Here is an 18926-nt window from a genome sequence, read left to right on the forward strand (position 1 = left end):
CCCAGTCTCCAACCATCATTTCCTCCAATATGTTCCCAGTTTCCAACCATCATTTCCTCCAATATGTCCCAGTCTACATCCATCTTTTCCTCCAATATGTCCCCAGTCTCCAACCATCATTTCCTCCAATATGTCCCCAGTCTCCAACCATTCCTCCAATATGTCCCCAGTCTCCAACCATTCCTCCAATATGTCCCCAGTCTCCAACCATCATTTCCTCCAATATATCCCCAGTCTCCAACCATCATTTCCAGTAATATGTCCCCAGTCTCCAACCATCATTTCCTCCAATATGTCCCCAGTCCTACATCCATCTTTTCCTCCAATATGTCCCCAGTCTACATCCATCTTTTCCTCCAATATGTCCCCAGTCTACATCCATCATTTCCTCCAATATGTCCCCAGTCTCCAACCATCATTTCCTCCAATATGTCCCCAGTCTCCAACCATCATTTCCTCCAATATGTCCCCAGTCTCCAACCATCATTTCCTCCAATATGTCCCCAGTCTCCAACCATCATTTCCTCTAATATGTCCCCAGTCTACAAACCATCATTTCCTCCAATATGTCCCCAGTCTCCAACCATCATTTCCTCCAATATGTCCCCAGTCTACAACCATTCCTCCAATATGTCCCCAGTCTCCAACCATTCCTCCAATATGTCCCCAGTCTCCAACCATCATTTCCTCCAATATGTCCCCAGTCTCCAACCATCATTTCCTCCAATATGTCCCCAGTCTCCAACCATCATTTCCTCCAATATGTCCCCAGTCTCCATCCATCATTTCATCCAATATGTCCCCAGTCTACATCCATCATTTCCTCCAATATGTCCCTAGTCTCCAACCATCATTTCCTCCAATATGTCTCCAATCTACAACCATCATTTCCTCCAATATGTCCCCAGTCTCCAACCATCATTTCCTCCAATATGTCCCCGGTCTCCAACCATCATTTCCTCCAATATGTCCCCAGTCTCCAACCATCATTTCCTCCAATATGTCCCCAGACTCCAACCATCATTTCCTCCAATATGTCCCCAGTCTACATCCATCATTTCCTCCAATATGTCCCCAGTCTCCAACCATCATTTCCTCCAATATGTTCCCAGTTTCCAACCATCATTTCCTCCAATATGTCCCCAGTCTACATCCATCTTTTCTCCAATATGTCCCCAGTCTCCCAACCATCATTTCCTCCAAATATGTCCCCAGTCTCCAACCATTCCTCCAATATGTCCCCAGTCTACATCCATCTTTTCCTCCAATATGTCCCCAGTCTCCAACCATCATTTCCTCCAATATGTCCCCAGTCTCCAACCATCATTTCCTCCAATATGTCCCCAGTCTCCAACCATCATTTCCTCCAATATGTCCCCAGTCTCCAACCATCATTTCCTCCAATATGTCCCAGTCTACATCCATCATTTCCTCCAATATGTCCCCAGTCTCCAACCATTCCTCCAATATGTCCCCAGTCTACATCCATCTTTTCCTCCAATATGTCCCCAGTCTCCAACCATCATTTCCTCCAATATGTCCCCAGTCTCCAACCATCATTTCCTCCAATATGTCCCCAGTCTCCAACCATCATTTCCTCCAATATGTCCCCAGTCTCCAACCATCATTTCCTCCAATATGTCCCCAGTCTACATCCATCATTTCCTCCAATATGTCCCCAGTCTCCAACCATTCCTCCAATATGTCCCCAGTCTACATCGATCTTTTCCTCCAATATGTCCCCAGTCTCCAACCATCATTTCCTCCAATATGTCCCCAGTCTCCAACCATCATTTCCTCCAATATGTCCCCAGTCTCCAACCATCATTTCCTCCAATATGTCCCCAGTCTCCAACCATCATTTCCTCCAATATGTCCCCAGTCTCCAACCATCATTTCCTCCAATATGTCCCCAGTCTCCAACCATTCCTCCAATATTGTCCCCAGTCTCCAACCATCATTTCCTCCAATATGTCCCCAGTCTCCAACCATCATTTCCTCCAATATGTCCCCAGTCTACATCCATCTTTTCCTCCAATATGTCCCCAGTCTCCAACCATCATTTCCTCCAATATGTCCCCAGTCTACATCCATCATTTCCTCCAATATGTCCCTAGTCTACATCCATCTTTTCCTCCAATATGTCCCCAGTCTACATCCATCATTTCCTCCAATATGTCCCCAGTCTACAACCATCATTTCCTCCAATATGTCCCCAGTCTCCAACCATCATTTCCTCCAATATGTCCCCAGTCTACAACCATCTTTTCCTCCAATATGTCCCCAGTCTCCAACCATCATTTCCACCAATATGTCCCCAGTCTCCATCCATCATTTCCTCCCAATATGTCTCCAGTCTCCAACAATAATTTCCTTCAATATGTCCCCAGTCTACATCCATCATTTCCTCCAATATGTCCCCAGTCTACAACCATCATTTCCTCCAATATGTCCCCAGTCTCCAACCATCATTCCTCCAATATGTCCCCAGTCTACATCCATCATTTCCTCCAATATGTCCCCAGTCTCCAACCATCATTTCCTCCAATATGTCCCCAGTCTCCAACCATCATTTCCTCCAATATGTCCCCAGTCTCCAACCATCATTTCCTCCAATATGTCCCCAGTCTACATCCATCTTTTCCTCCAATATGTCCCCAGTCTCCAACCATCATTTCCTCCAATATGTCCCCAGTCTCCAACCATCATTTCCTCCAATATGTCCCCAGTCTCCAACCATCATTTCCTCCAATATGTCCCCAGTCTCCAACCATCATTTCCTCCAATATGTCCCCAGTCTACATCCATCTTTTCCTCCAATATGTCCCCAGTCTCCAACCATCATTTCCTCTAATATGTCCCCAGTCTACAACCATCATTTCCTCCAATATGTCCCCAGTCTACATCCATCATTTCCTCCAATATGTCCCCAGTCTCCAACCATTCCTCCAATATGTCCCCAGTCTACATCCATCTTTTCCTCCAATATGTCCCCAGTCTCCAACCATCATTTCCTCCAATATGTCCCCAGTCTCCAACCATCATTTCCTCCAATATGTCCCCAGTCTCCAACCATCATTTCCTCCAATATGTCCCCAGTCTCCAACCATCATTTCCTCCAATATGTCCCCAGTCTCCAACCATCATTTCCTCCAATATGTCCCCAGTCTACATCCATCATTTCTCCAATATGTCCCCAGTCTCCAACCATCATTTCCTCCAATATGTCCCCAGTCTCCATCCATCATTTCATCCAATATGTCCCCAGTCTACATCATCATTTCCTCCAATATGTCCCCAGTCTCCAACCATCATTTCCTCCAATATGTCTCCAATCTACAACCATCATTTCCTCCAATATGTCCCCAGTCTACAACCATCATTTCATCCAATATGTCCCCAGTCTCCAACCATCATTTCCTCCAATATGTCCCCAGTCTCCAACCATCATTTCCTGTAATATGTCCCCAGTCTATAACCATCATTTCCTCCAATATGTCCCCAGACTCCAACCATCATTTCCTCCAATATGTCCCCAGTCTCCAACCATCATTTCCTCCAATATGTCTCCAATCTACAACCATCATTTCCTCCAATATGTCCCCAGTCTCCAACCATCATTTCCTGTAATATGTCCCCAGTCTCCAACCATCATTTCCTGTAATATGTCCCCAGTCTATAACCATCATTTCCTCCAATATGTCCCCAGACTCCAACCATCATTTCCTCCAATATGTCCCCAGTCTACATCCATCATTTCCTCCAATATGTCCCCAGTCTCCAACCATCATTTCCTGTAATATGTCCCCAGTCTCCAACCATCATTTCCTCCAATATGTTCCCAGTTTCCAACCATCATTTCCTCCAATATGTCCCCAGTCTACATCCATCTTTTCCTCCAATATGTCCCCAGTCTCCAACCATCATTTCCTCCAATATGTCCCCAGTCTCCAACCATTCCTCCAATATGTCCCCAGTCTCCAACCATTCCTCCAATATGTCCCCAGTCTCCAACCATCATTTCCAGTAATATGTCCCCAGTCTCCAACCATCATTTCCTCCAATATGTCCCCAGTCTACATCCATCTTTTCCTCCAATATGTCCCCAGTCTACATCCATCTTTTCCTCCAATATGTCCCCAGTCTACATCCATCATTTCCTCCAATATGTCCCCAGTCTCCAACCATCATTTCCTCCAATATGTCCCCAGTCTCCAACCATCATTTCCTCCAATATGTCCCCAGTCTCCAACCATCATTTCCTCCAATATGTCCCCAGTCTCCAACCATCATTTCCTCCAATATGTCCCCAGTCTCCAACCATCATTTCCTCTAATATGTCCCCAGTCTACAACCATCATTTCCTCCAATATGTCCCCAGTCTCCAACCATCATTTCCTCCAATATGTCCCCAGTCTACAACCATTCCTCCAATATGTCCCCAGTCTCCAACCATTCCTCCAATATGTCCCAGTCTCCAACCATAATTTCCTCCAATATGTCCCCAGTCTCCAACCATCATTTCCTCCAATATGTCCCCAGTCTCCAACCATCATTTCCTCCATATGTCCCCAGTCTCCAACCATCATTTCCTCCAATATGTCCCCAGTCTACATCCATCTTTTCCTCCAATATGTCCCCAGTCTACAACCATCATTTCCACTAATATGTCCCCAGTCTACATCCATCATTTCCTCCAATATGTCCCCAGTCTCCAACCATCATTTCCTCCAATATGTCCCCAGTCTCCAACCATCATTTCATCCAATATGTCTCCAATCTACAACCATCATTTCCAGTAATATGTCCCCAGTCTCCAACCATCATTTCCTCCAATATGTCCCCAGTCTACAACCATCATTTCATCCAATATGTCCCCAGTCTACATCCATCATTTCCTCCAATATGTCCCTAGTCTCCAACCATCATTTCCTCCAATATGTCTCCAATCTACAACCATCTTTTCCTCCAATATGTCCCCAGTCTACAACCATCATTTCATCCAATATGCCCCCAGTCTACATCCATCATTTCCTCCAATATGTCCCTAGTCTCCAACCATCATTTCCTCCAATATGTCTCCAATCTACAACCATCTTTTCCTCCAATATGTCCCCAGTCTCCATCCATCATTTCATCCAATATGTCCCCAGTCTACATCCATCATTTCCTCCAATATGTCCCTAGTCTCCAACCATCATTTCCTCCAATATGTCTCCAATCTACAACCATCATTTCCTCCAATATGTCCCCAGTCTCCAACCATCATTTCCTCCAATATGTCCCCAGTCTCCAACCATCATTTCCTCCAATATGTCCCCAGTCTCCAACCATCATTTCCTCCAATATGTCCCCAGACTCCAACCATCATTTCCTCCAATATGTCCCAGTCTACATCCATCATTTCCTCCAATATGTCCCCAGTCTCCAACCATCATTTCCTCCAATATGTTCCCAGTTTCCAACCATCATTTCCTCCAATATGTCCCCAGTCTACATCCATCTTTTCCTCCAATATGTCCCCAGTCTCCAACCATCATTTCCTCCAATATGTCCCCAGTCTCCAACCATTCCTCCAATATGTCCCCAGTCTACATCCATCTTTTCCTCCAATATGTCCCCAGTCTCCAACCATCATTTCCTCCAATATGTCCCCAGTCTCCAACCATCATTTCCTCCAATATGTCCCCAGTCTCCAACCATCATTTCCTCCAATATGTCCCCAGTCTCCAACCATCATTTCCTCCAATATGTCCCCAGTCTACATCCATCATTTCCTCCAATATGTCCCCAGTCTCCAACCATTCCTCCAATATGTCCCCAGTCTACATCCATCTTTTCCTCCAATATGTCCCCAGTCTCCAACCATCATTTCCCTCCAATATGTCCCCAGTCTCCAACCATCATTTCCTCCAATATGTCCCCAGTCTCCAACCATCATTTCCTCCAATATGTCCCCAGTCTCCAACCATCATTTCCTCCAATATGTCCCCAGTCTCCAACCATCATTTCCTCCAATATGTCCCCAGTCTCCAACCATTCCTCCAATATGTCCCCAGTCTCCAACCATCATTTCCTCCAATATGTCCCCAGTCTCCAACCATCATTTCCTCCAATATGTCCCCAGTCTACATCCATCTTTTCCTCCAATATGTCCCCAGTCTCCAACCATCATTTCCTCCAATATGTCCCCAGTCTACATCCATCATTTCCTCCAATATGTCCCTAGTCTACATCCATCTTTTCCTCCAATATGTCCCCAGTCTACATCCATCATTTCTCCAATATGTCCCCAGTCTACAACCATCATTTCCTCCAATATGTCCCCAGTCTCCAACCATCATTTCCTCCAATATGTCCCCAGTCTCCAACCATCATTTCCTCCAATATGTCCCCAGTCTCCAACCATCATTTCCCTCCAATATGTCCCCAGTCTACAACCATCATTTCCTCCAATATGTCCCCAGTCTAACATCCATCATTTCCTCCAATATGTCCCCAGTCTACAACCATCATTTCCTCCAATATGTCCCCAGTCTCCAACCATCATTTCCTCCAATATGTCCCCAGTCTCCAACCATCATTTCCTCCAATATGTCCCCAGTCTCCAACCATCATTTCCTCCAATATGTCCCCAGTCTCCAACCATCATTTCCTCCAATATGTCCCCAGTCTACATCCATCTTTTCCTCCAATATGTCCCCAGTCTCCAACCATCATTTCCTCCAATATGTCCCCAGTCTCCAACCATCATTTCCTCCAATATGTCCCCAGTCTCCAACCATCATTTCCTCCAATATGTCCCCAGTCTCCAACCATCATTTCCTCCAATATGTCCCCAGTCTACATCCATCTTTTCCTCCAATATGTCCCCAGTCTCCAACCATCATTTCCTCTAATATGTCCCCAGTCTACAACCATCATTTCCTCCAATATGTCCCCAGTCTACATCCATCATTTCCTCCAATATGTCCCCAGTCTCCAACCATTCCTCCAATATGTCCCCAGTCTACATCCATCTTTTCCTCCAATATGTCCCCAGTCTCCAACCATCATTTCCTCCAATATGTCCCCAGTCTCCAACCTCATTTCCTCCAATATGTCCCCAGTCTCCAACCATCATTTCCTCCAATATGTCCCCAGTCTCCAACCATCATTTCCTCCAATATGTCCCCAGTCTCCAACCATCATTTCCTCCAATATGTCCCCAGTCTACAACCATCATTTCCTCCAATATGTCCCCAGTCTACAACCATCATTTCCTCCAATATGTCCCCAGTCTACATCCATCATTTCCTCCAATATGTCCCCAGTCTCCAACCATAATTTCCTTCAATATGTCCCCAGTCTACATCCATCATTTCCTCCAATATGTCCCCAGTCTACAACCATCATTTCCTCCAATATGTCCCCAGTCTACAACCATCATTTCCTCCAATATGTCCCCAGTCTCCAACCATCATTTCCTCCAATATGTCCCCAGTCTCCAACCATTATTTCCTCCAATATGTCCCCAGTCTCCAACCATCATTTCCTCCAATATGTCCCCAGTCTACAACCATCATTTCCACCAATATGTCCCCAGTCTACAACCAACATTTCCTCTAATATGTCCCAGTCTCCAACCATCATTTCCTCCAATATGTCCCCAGTCTCCAACCATCATTTCCTCCAATATGTCCCCAGTCTACAACCATCATTTCCTCCAATATGTCCCCAGTCTCCAACCATCATTTCCTCCAATATGTCCCCAGTCTACATCCATCATTTCCACCAATATGTCCCCAGTCTACAACCAACATTTCCTCCAATATGTCCCCAGTCTCCAACCATCATTTCCACCAATATGTCCCCAGTCTCCAACCATCATTTCCTCCAATATGTCCCCAGTCTACAACCATCATTTCCTGTAATATGTCCCCATTCTCCAACCATCATTTCCTCCAATATGTCCCCAGTCTACAACCATCATTTCCTCCAATATGTCCCCAGTCTACAACCATCATTTCCTCCAATATGTCCCCAGTCTACAACCATCATTTCCTGTAATATGTCCCCAGTCTACAACCATCATTTCCTCCAATATGTCCCCAGTCTACAACCATCATTTCCTGTAATATGTCCCCAGTCTACAACCATCATTTCCTCCAATATGTCCCCAGTCTACAACCATCATTTCCTCCAATATGTCCCCAGTCTCCAACCATCATTTCCTCCAATATGTCCCCAGTCTACAACCATCATTTCCTGTAATATGTCCCCAGTCTACAACCATCATTTCCTGTAATATGTCCCCAGTCTCCAACCATCATTTCCTCCAATATGTCCCCAGTCTCCAACCATCATTTCCTCCAATATGTCCCCAGTCTACAACCATCATTTCCTGTAATATGTCCCCAGTCTACAACCATCATTTCCTGTAATATGTCCCCAGTCTACAACCATCATTTCCACCAATATGTCCCCAGTCTCCAACCATCATTTCCTCCAATATGTCCCCAGTCTACATCCATCATTTCCTCCAATATGTCCCCAGTCTCCAACCATCATTTCCTCCAATATGTCCCCAGTCTACAACCATCATTTCCTCCAATATGTCCCCAGTCTCCAACCATCATTTCCTCCAATATGTCCCCAGTCTCCAACCATCATTTCCTCCAATATGTCCCCAGTCTCCAACCATCATTTCCTCCAATATGTCCCCAGTCTCCAACCATCATTTCCTCTAACGGGTTGTTGTATATATTGTTACATTCCCGGTCTCTAGGGGTCGTTGTATGTTACATTCCCGGTCTCTAGGGGTTGTTGTATGTTACATTCCCGGTCCCTGTAGGTGTTGGAGGACATACAGACACAGAACACACATGGAGGAGTTCGGCTCACCCAGGTCTCGAACATGTCCTCCGGTCGCAGCTTCCTCAGTGTGGCCCTAGAAATGGAGGAGATACAATGAGGTTCGGTCTGTATATAACACAACGAACTGTCCAATTAATGGAGAGGAATCCCGCCATCGTCATCCAGCCTCTGTAGGGCCCCCATGTCTGGGGGTAGTACAGATCTGTAGGGTCCCCATGTCTGGGGTAGTATGGGTCTGTGGGGTCCCCATGTCTGGGGGTAGTACGGGTCTTTAGGGTGCTCATGTCTGGGGTAGTACGGGTCTGTGGGGTCCCCATGTCTGGGGTAGTACAGGTCTGTAGGGTCCCCATGTCTGGGGTAGTACGGGTCTGTAGGGTCCCCATGTCTGGGGTAGTATGGGTCTGTAGGGTCCCCATGGTCTGGGATAGTACGGGTCTGTAGGGTCCCTATGTCTGGGGGCAGTACGGGTCTCTAGGGTCCTTATGTCTGGGGGCAGTACGGGTCTGTAGGGTCCTTGTGTCTGGGGGCAGTACGGGTCTGCGGGGTCCCCGTGTCTGGGGGTAGTACGGGTCTGTGGGGTCCCCGTGTCTGGGGTAGTACGGGTCTGTAGGGTCATAGTCTAGGACATGTGGGATGTGTTGGGATCCCTCACCTTTTGTGTTTGTTGATGAAGTCCACCAGCTCCCTCCTCGGTGTACGGCTTATCCGGGACGGTGATCGCTTCGTCCATGAATGGTTCATAGAAGTCCACTTCATTCATCTTCAGCGTCAGAGCCTTCGCCACCTACCACCATCATCATCACCATCATCATCATCATCATCCTAATCATCATCATCATCATCACCAACACCATCACCATCATCCTAATCATCATCATCACCACCATCATCATCACCATCATCATCACCATCATCCTAATCATCATCATCACCACCATCATCATCACCATCATCATCACCATGATCATCATCATCACCATCACCATCATCATGATGTGACCAACATCTGCCCCAGCATTGGTTCTCCTCAGTCCTCACACCATACTGCACTCTTCTATATCTGGGACACAACCAATCCCCATGCTGCATCTTCTGACTCCTCCCTCCATCACCCGGCTGGAATTTCTCCATCTTACCGACTTGTCGAACGTTGAGAAGAACTTGATGTACGGATGGAAATGTTCTGCGGCTTCTACATACTCCTTGTAATCTGCAGGTCAGAGAACCCGGGAACCCCATTAGTATGGGTCATAGAGACACCCCGAGATGTACACCACACCGACCTGTACAGACATGGGGCACCCCGAGATGTACACCACACCGACCTGTACAGACACGGGACACCCCGAGACATACACAACACTGACCTGTACAGACACGGGGCACCCCGAGACATACACCACACCGACCTGTACAGACACGGGACACCCCGAGACATACACCACACCGACCTGTACAGACACGGGACACCCCGAGACATACACAACACTGACCTGTACAGACACGGGGCACCCCTGAGACATACACCACACCGACCTGTACAGACACGGGACACCCCGAGACGTACACCACACCGACCTGTACAGACAACGGGACACCCCGAGATGTACACCACACCCACCAGTACAGACACGGGACACCCCGAGACGTACACCACACCGACCTGTACAGACACGGGACACCCCGAGATGTACACCACACCGACCTGTACAGACACGGGGCACCCCGAAGACATACACCACACCGACCTGTACAGACACGGGGCACCCCGAGACATACACCACACCGATCTGTACAGACACGGGACACCCCGAGATGTACACCACACCGACCTATACAGACATGGGGCACCCCGAGATGTACACCACACCGACCTATACAGACACGGGGCACCCCGAGATGTACACCACACCGACCTGTACAGACACGGGACACCCCGAGATGTACACCACACCGACCTGTACAGACACGGGACACCCCGAGATGTACACCACACCGACCTGTACAGACACGGGACACCCCGAGATCTGTGGCGGTGATATTCTTCGCGGCTCATTGGATCACACAGACCCCCCCCTGCCCCCCCCCATACACTTACGTTGGGAGTCCTCATTCTTGAAGTATCCGACCACTCGGGTCTCCTCCTCCATGCGGTCCAGGGCCTTCAGCTCCGCCCGACTGTTGATGTTCTCCACGGGGTCCTCAATCAGCTGTGGGTGAGAGGAGACATCTCACGGGGTGTCCTGGACACTGGAAGTATGGAGACCCCCAACCCCTACTGGGAGTACAGGTGTGGTCAGAGTGCGGTCAGTGTAGGATCCTGTGGAGGGGGTCAGTGATTGGTCAGTGTGGGATCCTATGGAGGGGGTGAGGGTGTGGTCAGTGTGGGATCCTATGGAGGGGGTGAGGGTGTGGTCAGTGTGGGATCCTGCAGAGGGGGCGAGGGTGTGGTCAGTGTGGGATCCTGTAGAGGGGGCGAGGGTGTGGTCAGTGTGGGATCCTGCAGAGGGGGCGAGGGTGTGGTCAGTGTGGGATCCTGTAGAGGGGTGAGGGTGTGGTCAGTGTGGGATCTTGTAGAGGGGGTGAGGGTGTGGTCAGTGTGGGATCTTGTAGAGGGGGCGAGGGTGTGGTCAGTGTGGGATCTTGTAGAGGGGGCAAGGGTGTGGTCAGTGTGGGATCCTGTAGAGGGGTGAGGGTGTGGTCAGTGTGGGATCTTGTAGAGGGGGTGAGGGTGTGGTCATTGTGGATCCTGTAGAGGGGGTGAGGGTGTGGTCAGTGTGGGATCTTGTAGAGGGGGTGAGGGTGTGGTCAGTGTGGGATCTTGTAGAGGGGGCGAGGGTGTGGTCAGTGTGGGATCCTGTAGAGGGGTGAGGGTGTGGTCAGTGTGGGATCTTGTAGAGGGGGTGAGGGTGTGGTCATTGTGGGATCCTGTAGAGGGGCGAGGGTGTGGTCAGTGTGTTGGGTCCCCCGGAATACTCACATCCAGCAGGAAGTCCACCAGAACATCAGCCGCCAGCTCCCCATCAAACTCAATGACGTTGTCCTCTTTGAACACGTAGAGGCTGCCCACCTCGGTGGTCCCTGTGGACAGAGAGAGGCCATCATACATGATGAGGAACACCCGTGACGTGGTCTGGAAGGGTTGGTAGCCAGGCACCCCCCCCCCCCCATGGCAGTACATACCCAGCTTCTTGGCGATCTTGGCATTGTTCTTTGGGTCGAGGATTCCAAACCCGATATCCTTCTTCTCCAGAACCTGAGCAGCCAGCTGGAGGACACCATAGAGGGTGGTCAGGGAGAGAACGGAACAAGCCCCACCCATAACCTGTACAAGCCACACCCATAACCTGTACAAGCCACACCCATACCTTCCCACCTGTCCCCGCTCATACAAGCCCCACCCATACCTTCCCACCTGTCCCCCGCTCATACAAGCCCCACCCTTACCTTCCCACCTGTCCCCCGCTCATACAAGCCACACCCATACCTTCCCACCTGTCTCCCGCTCATACAAGCCCCACCCATACCTTCCCACCTGTCCCCTGCTCATACAAGCCACACCCACACCTTCCCACCTGTCCACACCTTCCCACCTGTCCCCCGCTCATACAACCACACTACCTCCACCAACTGTCCCCCTCATACAGGCCACACCCACACTTCCCACCTGCCCCCCTCTACAGGCCACACCCACACCTTCCCACCTGTCCCCGCTCATGCAGGCCACACCCACACCCTTCCACCTGTCCCCTGCTCATACAGGACCACACCCATGACTCCCACCTGTCCCCCGCTCATACAAGCCACACCCACACCTTCCACCTGTCCACGCTCATACAGTCCACATGCCCACACCTCACCGTCCCCGCTCATACAGGCCACACCCACACCTGCCCACCTTCCCCCCTCATACAATCCCCACCCATACCTTCCCACCTGTACCCCGCTCATACAGCCCCACCCATACCTTCCCACCTGTCCCCCCGCTCATACAAGTCCCACCCTTACCTTCCCACCTGTCCCCCGCTCATACAGGCCACACCCATACCCTTCCACCTGTCCCCCACTCATACAAGCCACACCCACACCTTCCCACCTGTCCCCCGCTCATACAGGCCACACCCATACCTTCCCACCTGTCCCCCCGCTCATACAAGTCCCACCCTTACCTTCCCACCTGTCCCCCGCTCATACAGGCCACACCCGTACCTTCCCACCTGTCCCCCGCTCATACAAGTCCCAACCTTACCTTCCCACCTGTCCCCCGCTCATACAGGCCACACCCACACCTTCCCACCTGTCCCCCGCTCATACAGGCCACACCCGTACCTTCCCACCTGTCCCCCGCTCATACAAGCCACACCCATACCTTCCCACCTGTCCCCCGCTCATACAGGCCACACCCATACCTTCCCACCTGTCCCCCGCTCATACAAGCCACACCCCACCCTGGATATGATTGGTTACTTTGAGTTAAAAACTAAAATCTGGTTGCTAAAGGTTACTGCAGCCACACACTGAGATCTGATTGGTTGTTAGAGACCCCGGCAGTTACACACCGAGATCTGATTGGTTGTTAGAGACCCCGGCGTTACACACCGAGATCTGATTGGTTGTTAGAGACCCCGGCAGTTACACACCGAGATCTGATTGGTTGTTGAGACCCCTGCAGTTACACACCGAGATCTGATTGGTTGTTGATACGCCGGCAGTTACACACCGAGATCTGATTGGTTGTTGAGACCCCGGCAGTTACACACCGAGATCTGATTGGTTGTTGAGACCCCGGCAGTTACACACCGAGATCTGATTGGTTGTTGAGACCCCGGCAGTTACACACCGAGATCTGATTGGTTGTTGAGACCCCTGCAGGTACACACCAAGATCTGATTGGTTGTTGAGACCCCTGCAGGTACACACTGAGATCTGATTGGTTGCTGAGGATGACTGCAGTCACGCTGTGATTCCTGATTGGTTTATGGAGGTCCCCGCAGTCAGAGTCTGTGATTGGTTGTTGGGCTGGGCGCTCTCTCCGTGTGACATTCCATGGCAGGAATTCTCTGGCTGGAGTTGGGTTACCGTCGGGGGTGTCAGCTGTCTGCCCTCGTCTTCTCTGCCGGAGGGACAGTCTGGGTGTCTGACACCTTCCCACACAATGGATCGCAGTAACCCATGGCAACCACCCCCAGGTGACCGCACATCGGCCAGTGCTGATTGGTTGTTGCAGGTTGGTGCCCTCCACACATGGCTGGTTGCTGTGGTCACCTTCTGACATTCATTCCCACCATCTGATTGGCCGCCATGAAAAGCTGCACCAGATTCTGCACTGTCCCCCCCCCCCTATTGTGTCTAACATCGCCCTATGGAGGATCTGGGGTGACGGGTGAGACCTTGTTGGGGTCACCTATGAGCTACGGGGGCCAGAAATAGAGGCCTCAGTGCCCCCCTCCCCAGGAATGGAACCATGTGACCGAGGAAGGTGGGGATGGAATAGATAGTTACATTGGGGCTCTGTACTCCGAGACCCCCAGTGACCCCCCCCAGGGAGAGCACCATGTGACCGAGGATGGAGGGGATGGAATAGATGGTTACATTGGGGCTCTGTACTCAGAGACCCCCAGTAACCCCCCCCCCAGGGAGAGCACCATGTGACCGAGGATGGAGGGGATGGAATAGACGGTTACATTGGGGCTCTGTACTCAGAGACCCCCAGTAACCCCCCCCCCAGGGAGAGGCCCATGTGACCGAGGATGGAGGGGACGGAATAGACGGTTACATCCCCACCATCCTCATCTCTCCATCTTATACCTCTATGAGATCTTTCTATGGTCTGTATGTTATCTGATTGGTCGGTGATGAAATACAGACAGTCTGGGTGACGGGAGTTCCTCCAGGAGGGATGTCTCCGGGCTCCTGATGTGTGAATTCCCCGGGAGAGGTGACAATCTGTCTGTGTATCTTGGAGGAGAGGCAGCCTGGGGTGACCGTAAACTGATCCGGAGGACTTCCCAGCCAAGAGCCTATCTCCTGCCAACATAGGATGGAGGACCTCTGACCTGCAGGAGGCCCAGACAGTCTAGTGTGAGCTTCCTTCCCTGTCCTCCTCACTGCTACCTGGAAGTCTGGAGAACGTGGCCCGGCAGTGATGATCCCAGGTGTGCTGCTACCTGGAGGTCTGGAGAACGTGGCCCGGCACTGATGATCCCAGGTGTGCTGCTACCTGGAGGTCTAGAGAACGTGGCCCGGCAGTGATGATCCCAGGTGTGCTGCTACCTGGAGGCCTGGAGAACGTGGCCCGGCAGTGATGATCCCAGGTGTGCTGCTACCTGGAGGTCTGGGAGAACGTGGCCCGGCAGTGATGATCCCAGGTGTGCTGCTACCTGGAGGTCTGGAGAACGTGACCCGGCAGTGATGATCCCAGGTGTGCTGCTACCTGGAGGTCTGGAGAACGTGGCCCGGCACTGATGATCCCAGGTGTGCTGCTACCTGAAAGTCTGGAGAACGTGGCCCGGCACTGATGATTCCAGGTGTGCTGCTACCTGGAGGCCTGGAGAACGTGGCCCGGCAGTGATGATCCCAGGTGTGCTGCTACCTGGAGGTCTGGAGAACGTGGCCCGGCACTGATGATCCCAGGTGTGCTGCTACCTGAAAGTCTGGAGAACGTGGCCCGGCACTGATGATCCCAGGTGTGCTGCTACCTGGAGGTCTGGAGAACGTGGCCCGGCACTGATGATCCCAGGTGTGCTGCTACCTGGAGGCCTGGAGAACGTGGCCCGGCAGTGATGATCCCAGGTGTGCTGCTACCTGGAGGTCTGGAGAACGTGGCCCGGCAGTGATGATCCCAGGTGTGCTGCTACCTGGAGGCCTGGAGAACGTGGCCCGGCAGTGATGATCCCAGGTGTGCTGCTACCTGGAGGTCTGGAGAACGTGGCCCGGCACTGATGATCCCAGGTGTGCTGCTACCTGAAAGTCTGGAGAACGTGGCCCGGCACTGATGATCCAGGTGTGCTGCTACCTGGAGGCCTGGAGAACGTGGCCCGGCAGTGATGATCCCGGTGTGCTGCTACCTGGAGGTCTGGAGAACGTGACCCGGCAGTGATGATCCCAGGTGTGCTGCTACCTGGAGGTCTGGAGAACGTGGCCCGGCACTGATGATCCCAGGTGTGCTGCTACCTGAAAGTCTGGAGAACGTGGCCCGGCACTGATGATCCCAGGTGTGCTGCTACTGGAGGCCTGGAGAACGTGGCCCGGCAGTGATGATCCCAGGTGTGCTGCTACCTGGAGGCCTGGAGAACGTGGCCCGGCAGTGATGATCCCAGGTGTGCTGCTACCTGAAAGTCTGGAGAACGTGGCCCGGCAGTGATGATCCCAGGTGTGCTGCTACCTGGAGGCCTGGAGAACGTGGCCCGGCAGTGATGATCCCAGGTGTGCTGCTACCCTGGAGGTCTGGAGAACGTGACCCGGCAGTGATGATCCCCAGTGTGCTGCTACCTGGAGGTCTGGAGAACGTGGCCCGGCACTGATGATCCCAGGTGTGCTGCTACCTGAAAGTCTGGAGAACGTGGCCCGGCACTGATGATCCCAGGTGTGCTGCTACCTGAAAGTCTGGAGAACGTGGCCCGGCAGTGATGATCCCAGGTGTGCTGCTACCTGGAGGCCTGGAGAACGTGGCCCGGCAGTGATGATCCCAGGTGTGCTGCTACCTGGAGGTCTATAGGATTGTCCTGATCACACGCTTGGCTGACCTACATGGGAGCTCTTCTGCTCACCAAGGGAATTGTATTTCTGTCCATCCAGTCCTGACATTTACACAGCTCTGCCACACAGCACAACCTGTCGGCTGGGGGAGGAGGCCTGACTTTTTTCTGCTGAAGTTAGGATCTAAGAGCTTGGCCCCTCCCCCAGCCTGTGATTGGACTGTGAGAGGAGAAGCAGCGCAGTGATGAGCTGACCTCTCTGTCACTCTGCTCTCTCCTCCTATCAGCAGGCTTCTTGTTAGAAATATAGCACAGCTATGTCCCTGCTCCCTATGATGGTCCCCAGGCCCCATGACCCTGCTCCCTACGATGGTCCCCGGGCCCCGAGACCCTGCTCCCTTCGATGGTCCCCAGGCCCCGTGACCCTGCTCCCTACGATGGTCCCCGGGCCCCGAGACCCTGCTCCCTTCGATGGTCCCCAGGCCCCGTGACCCTGCTCCCTATGATGGTCCCCAGGTCCCGTGACCCTGCTCCCTATGATGGCCCCATGACCCTGCTCCCTGCGATGGTCCCCGGGCCCCGAGACCCTGCTCTCTATGATGGTCCTCAGGTCCTATGACCCTGCTCCCTACGATGGTCCCCGGGCCCCGAGACCCTGCTCTCTATGATGGTCCCTGGGCCCCGTGACCCTGGTCCCTATGATGGTCCCCTGGCCCTATCCCCGTTAATGCCGCCCACATTCTGAATATAGACTACTTGGAACCAAGGCTGCTGTCAGAAATCACGGGGCCCCATACCCCCCCCCCGAATACACCGTAGTCACGTTTAGCGGACATATACAGAGCTCCTGGACTGAAGTCATAGACGAAGCTCTCTGTGGGGTGTCCTGTACAGTGTGAATCGGGGGGGGGGGATTTAATGCGGCTCAGGCAGACAGCAGTTAGGACGCAGGTCCTAATGTGACAGATGTGGGGGTGCGGGTGTAGGGTCCAGGATCTCGGTGTTTGGGGGGGGGAGGGGGGTCTGTTCCAGTGTTTCGGTGTTGGGAAGGAGGGGGTTGTGGTCCAGTGCCCATGTGTGGGGGAATCAGGCGATTTTTGGGGGTTTATGTGGTTCCTCTGGGGTCCTGGTGTTGGTAGGGGTCTAGTCTGAGGTCCATGTGTGGGGGAATCAGGTGATTGTAGAGGGTTCCTTTGTTCCTCTGGGGTCCTGGTGTCAGGGGTGGTCTGGTCCGGGGTCCATGTGTGGGGTAATCAGGCGATTGTTGGTGATGAGGAGCCCTGTCCTTCTCCACGTTGAGGTCACAGAATTCTATCCCTCGGCTCCTATTACTTCTCCTCTGGGGTCCTGGTGTTAGAGGGGTCTAGTCCGGGGTCCATGTGTTGGGGAATCAGATGATTGTTGGGTGTTTCTTGGTTCCTCCGGGGACCTGGTGTCTGGGGTGGTCTGGTCCGGGGTCCATGTGTTGGGGAATCAGATGATTGTTGGGGGTTCTCCTTGCTCCCGTACGGTGAGGAGCCCCTTCCTCCTCCACGTTGAGGTCATGGAATTCTATCCCTTGGCTCCTCTTACTTCTCCTCCGGGGTCCTGGTGTCAGGGGTGGTCTGGGGTCCATGTGTTGGGGAATCAGGCCATTGTTGGGGATTCTCCTTCTTCCCATACGGTGAGGAGCCCCTTCCTCCTCCACGTTGAGGTCATGGAATTCTATCCCTTGGCTCCTCTTACTTCTCCTCCGGGGTCCTGGTGTCAGGGGTGGTCTGGGGTCCATGTGTTGGGGAATCAGGCCATTGTTGGGGATTCTCCTTCTTCCCATACGGTGAGGAGCCCCTTCCTCCTCCACGTTGAGGTCATGGAATTCTATCCCTTGGCTCCTCTTACTTCTCATCTGGGGTCCTGGTGTCAGGGGTGGTCTGGTCCGGGGTCCATGTGTGGGGGAATCAGATGATTGTTGGGTGTTTCTTGGTTCCTCCGGGGACCTGGTGTCTGGGGTGGTCTGGTCCGGGGTCCATGTGTTGGGGAATCAGGCCATTGTTTGGGGTTCTCCTTGCTCCCGTACGGTGAGGAGCCCCTTCCTCCTCCACGTTGAGGTCATGGAATTCTATCCCTTGGCTCCTCTTACTTCTCCTCCGGGGTCCTGGTGTCAGGGGTGGTCTGGGGTCCATGTGTTGGGGAATCAGGCCATTGTTGGGGATTCTCCTTCTTCCCATACGGTGAGGAGCCCCTTCCTCCTCCACGTTGAGGTCATGGAATTCTATCCCTTGGCTCCTCTTACTTCTCCTCCGGGGTCCTGGTGTCAGGGGTGGTCTGGGGTCCATGTGTTGGGGAATCAGGCCATTGTTGGGGATTCTCCTTCTTCCCATACGGTGAGGAGCC

The 18926-nt window shown here is 52.1% G+C and overlaps 1 protein-coding gene across 1 annotated transcript in view; it reads right to left on the reverse strand.

The window, feature by feature from the left end:
• Window positions 1-18926, reverse strand: part of LOC149430716 (calsequestrin-2-like) — a 44589-nt gene that overhangs the window by 11833 nt on the left and 13830 nt on the right. The window contains 7 exon segments of the mRNA XM_089666063.1: window positions 8884-8929; window positions 9509-9540; window positions 9542-9640; window positions 9993-10066; window positions 10955-11066; window positions 11837-11937; window positions 12040-12124. Of these exon segments, the coding sequence (XP_089522189.1) occupies window positions 8884-8929; window positions 9509-9540; window positions 9542-9640; window positions 9993-10066; window positions 10955-11066; window positions 11837-11937; window positions 12040-12124 (549 nt within the window).

This window comes from Staurois parvus, unplaced genomic scaffold, assembly GCF_062004578.1.
Source record: "Staurois parvus isolate SC_StPar_1 unplaced genomic scaffold, SC_StPar_1.0 ptg002502l, whole genome shotgun sequence".
In the NCBI taxonomy this organism is placed as follows: Eukaryota; Metazoa; Chordata; class Amphibia; order Anura; family Ranidae; genus Staurois; species Staurois parvus.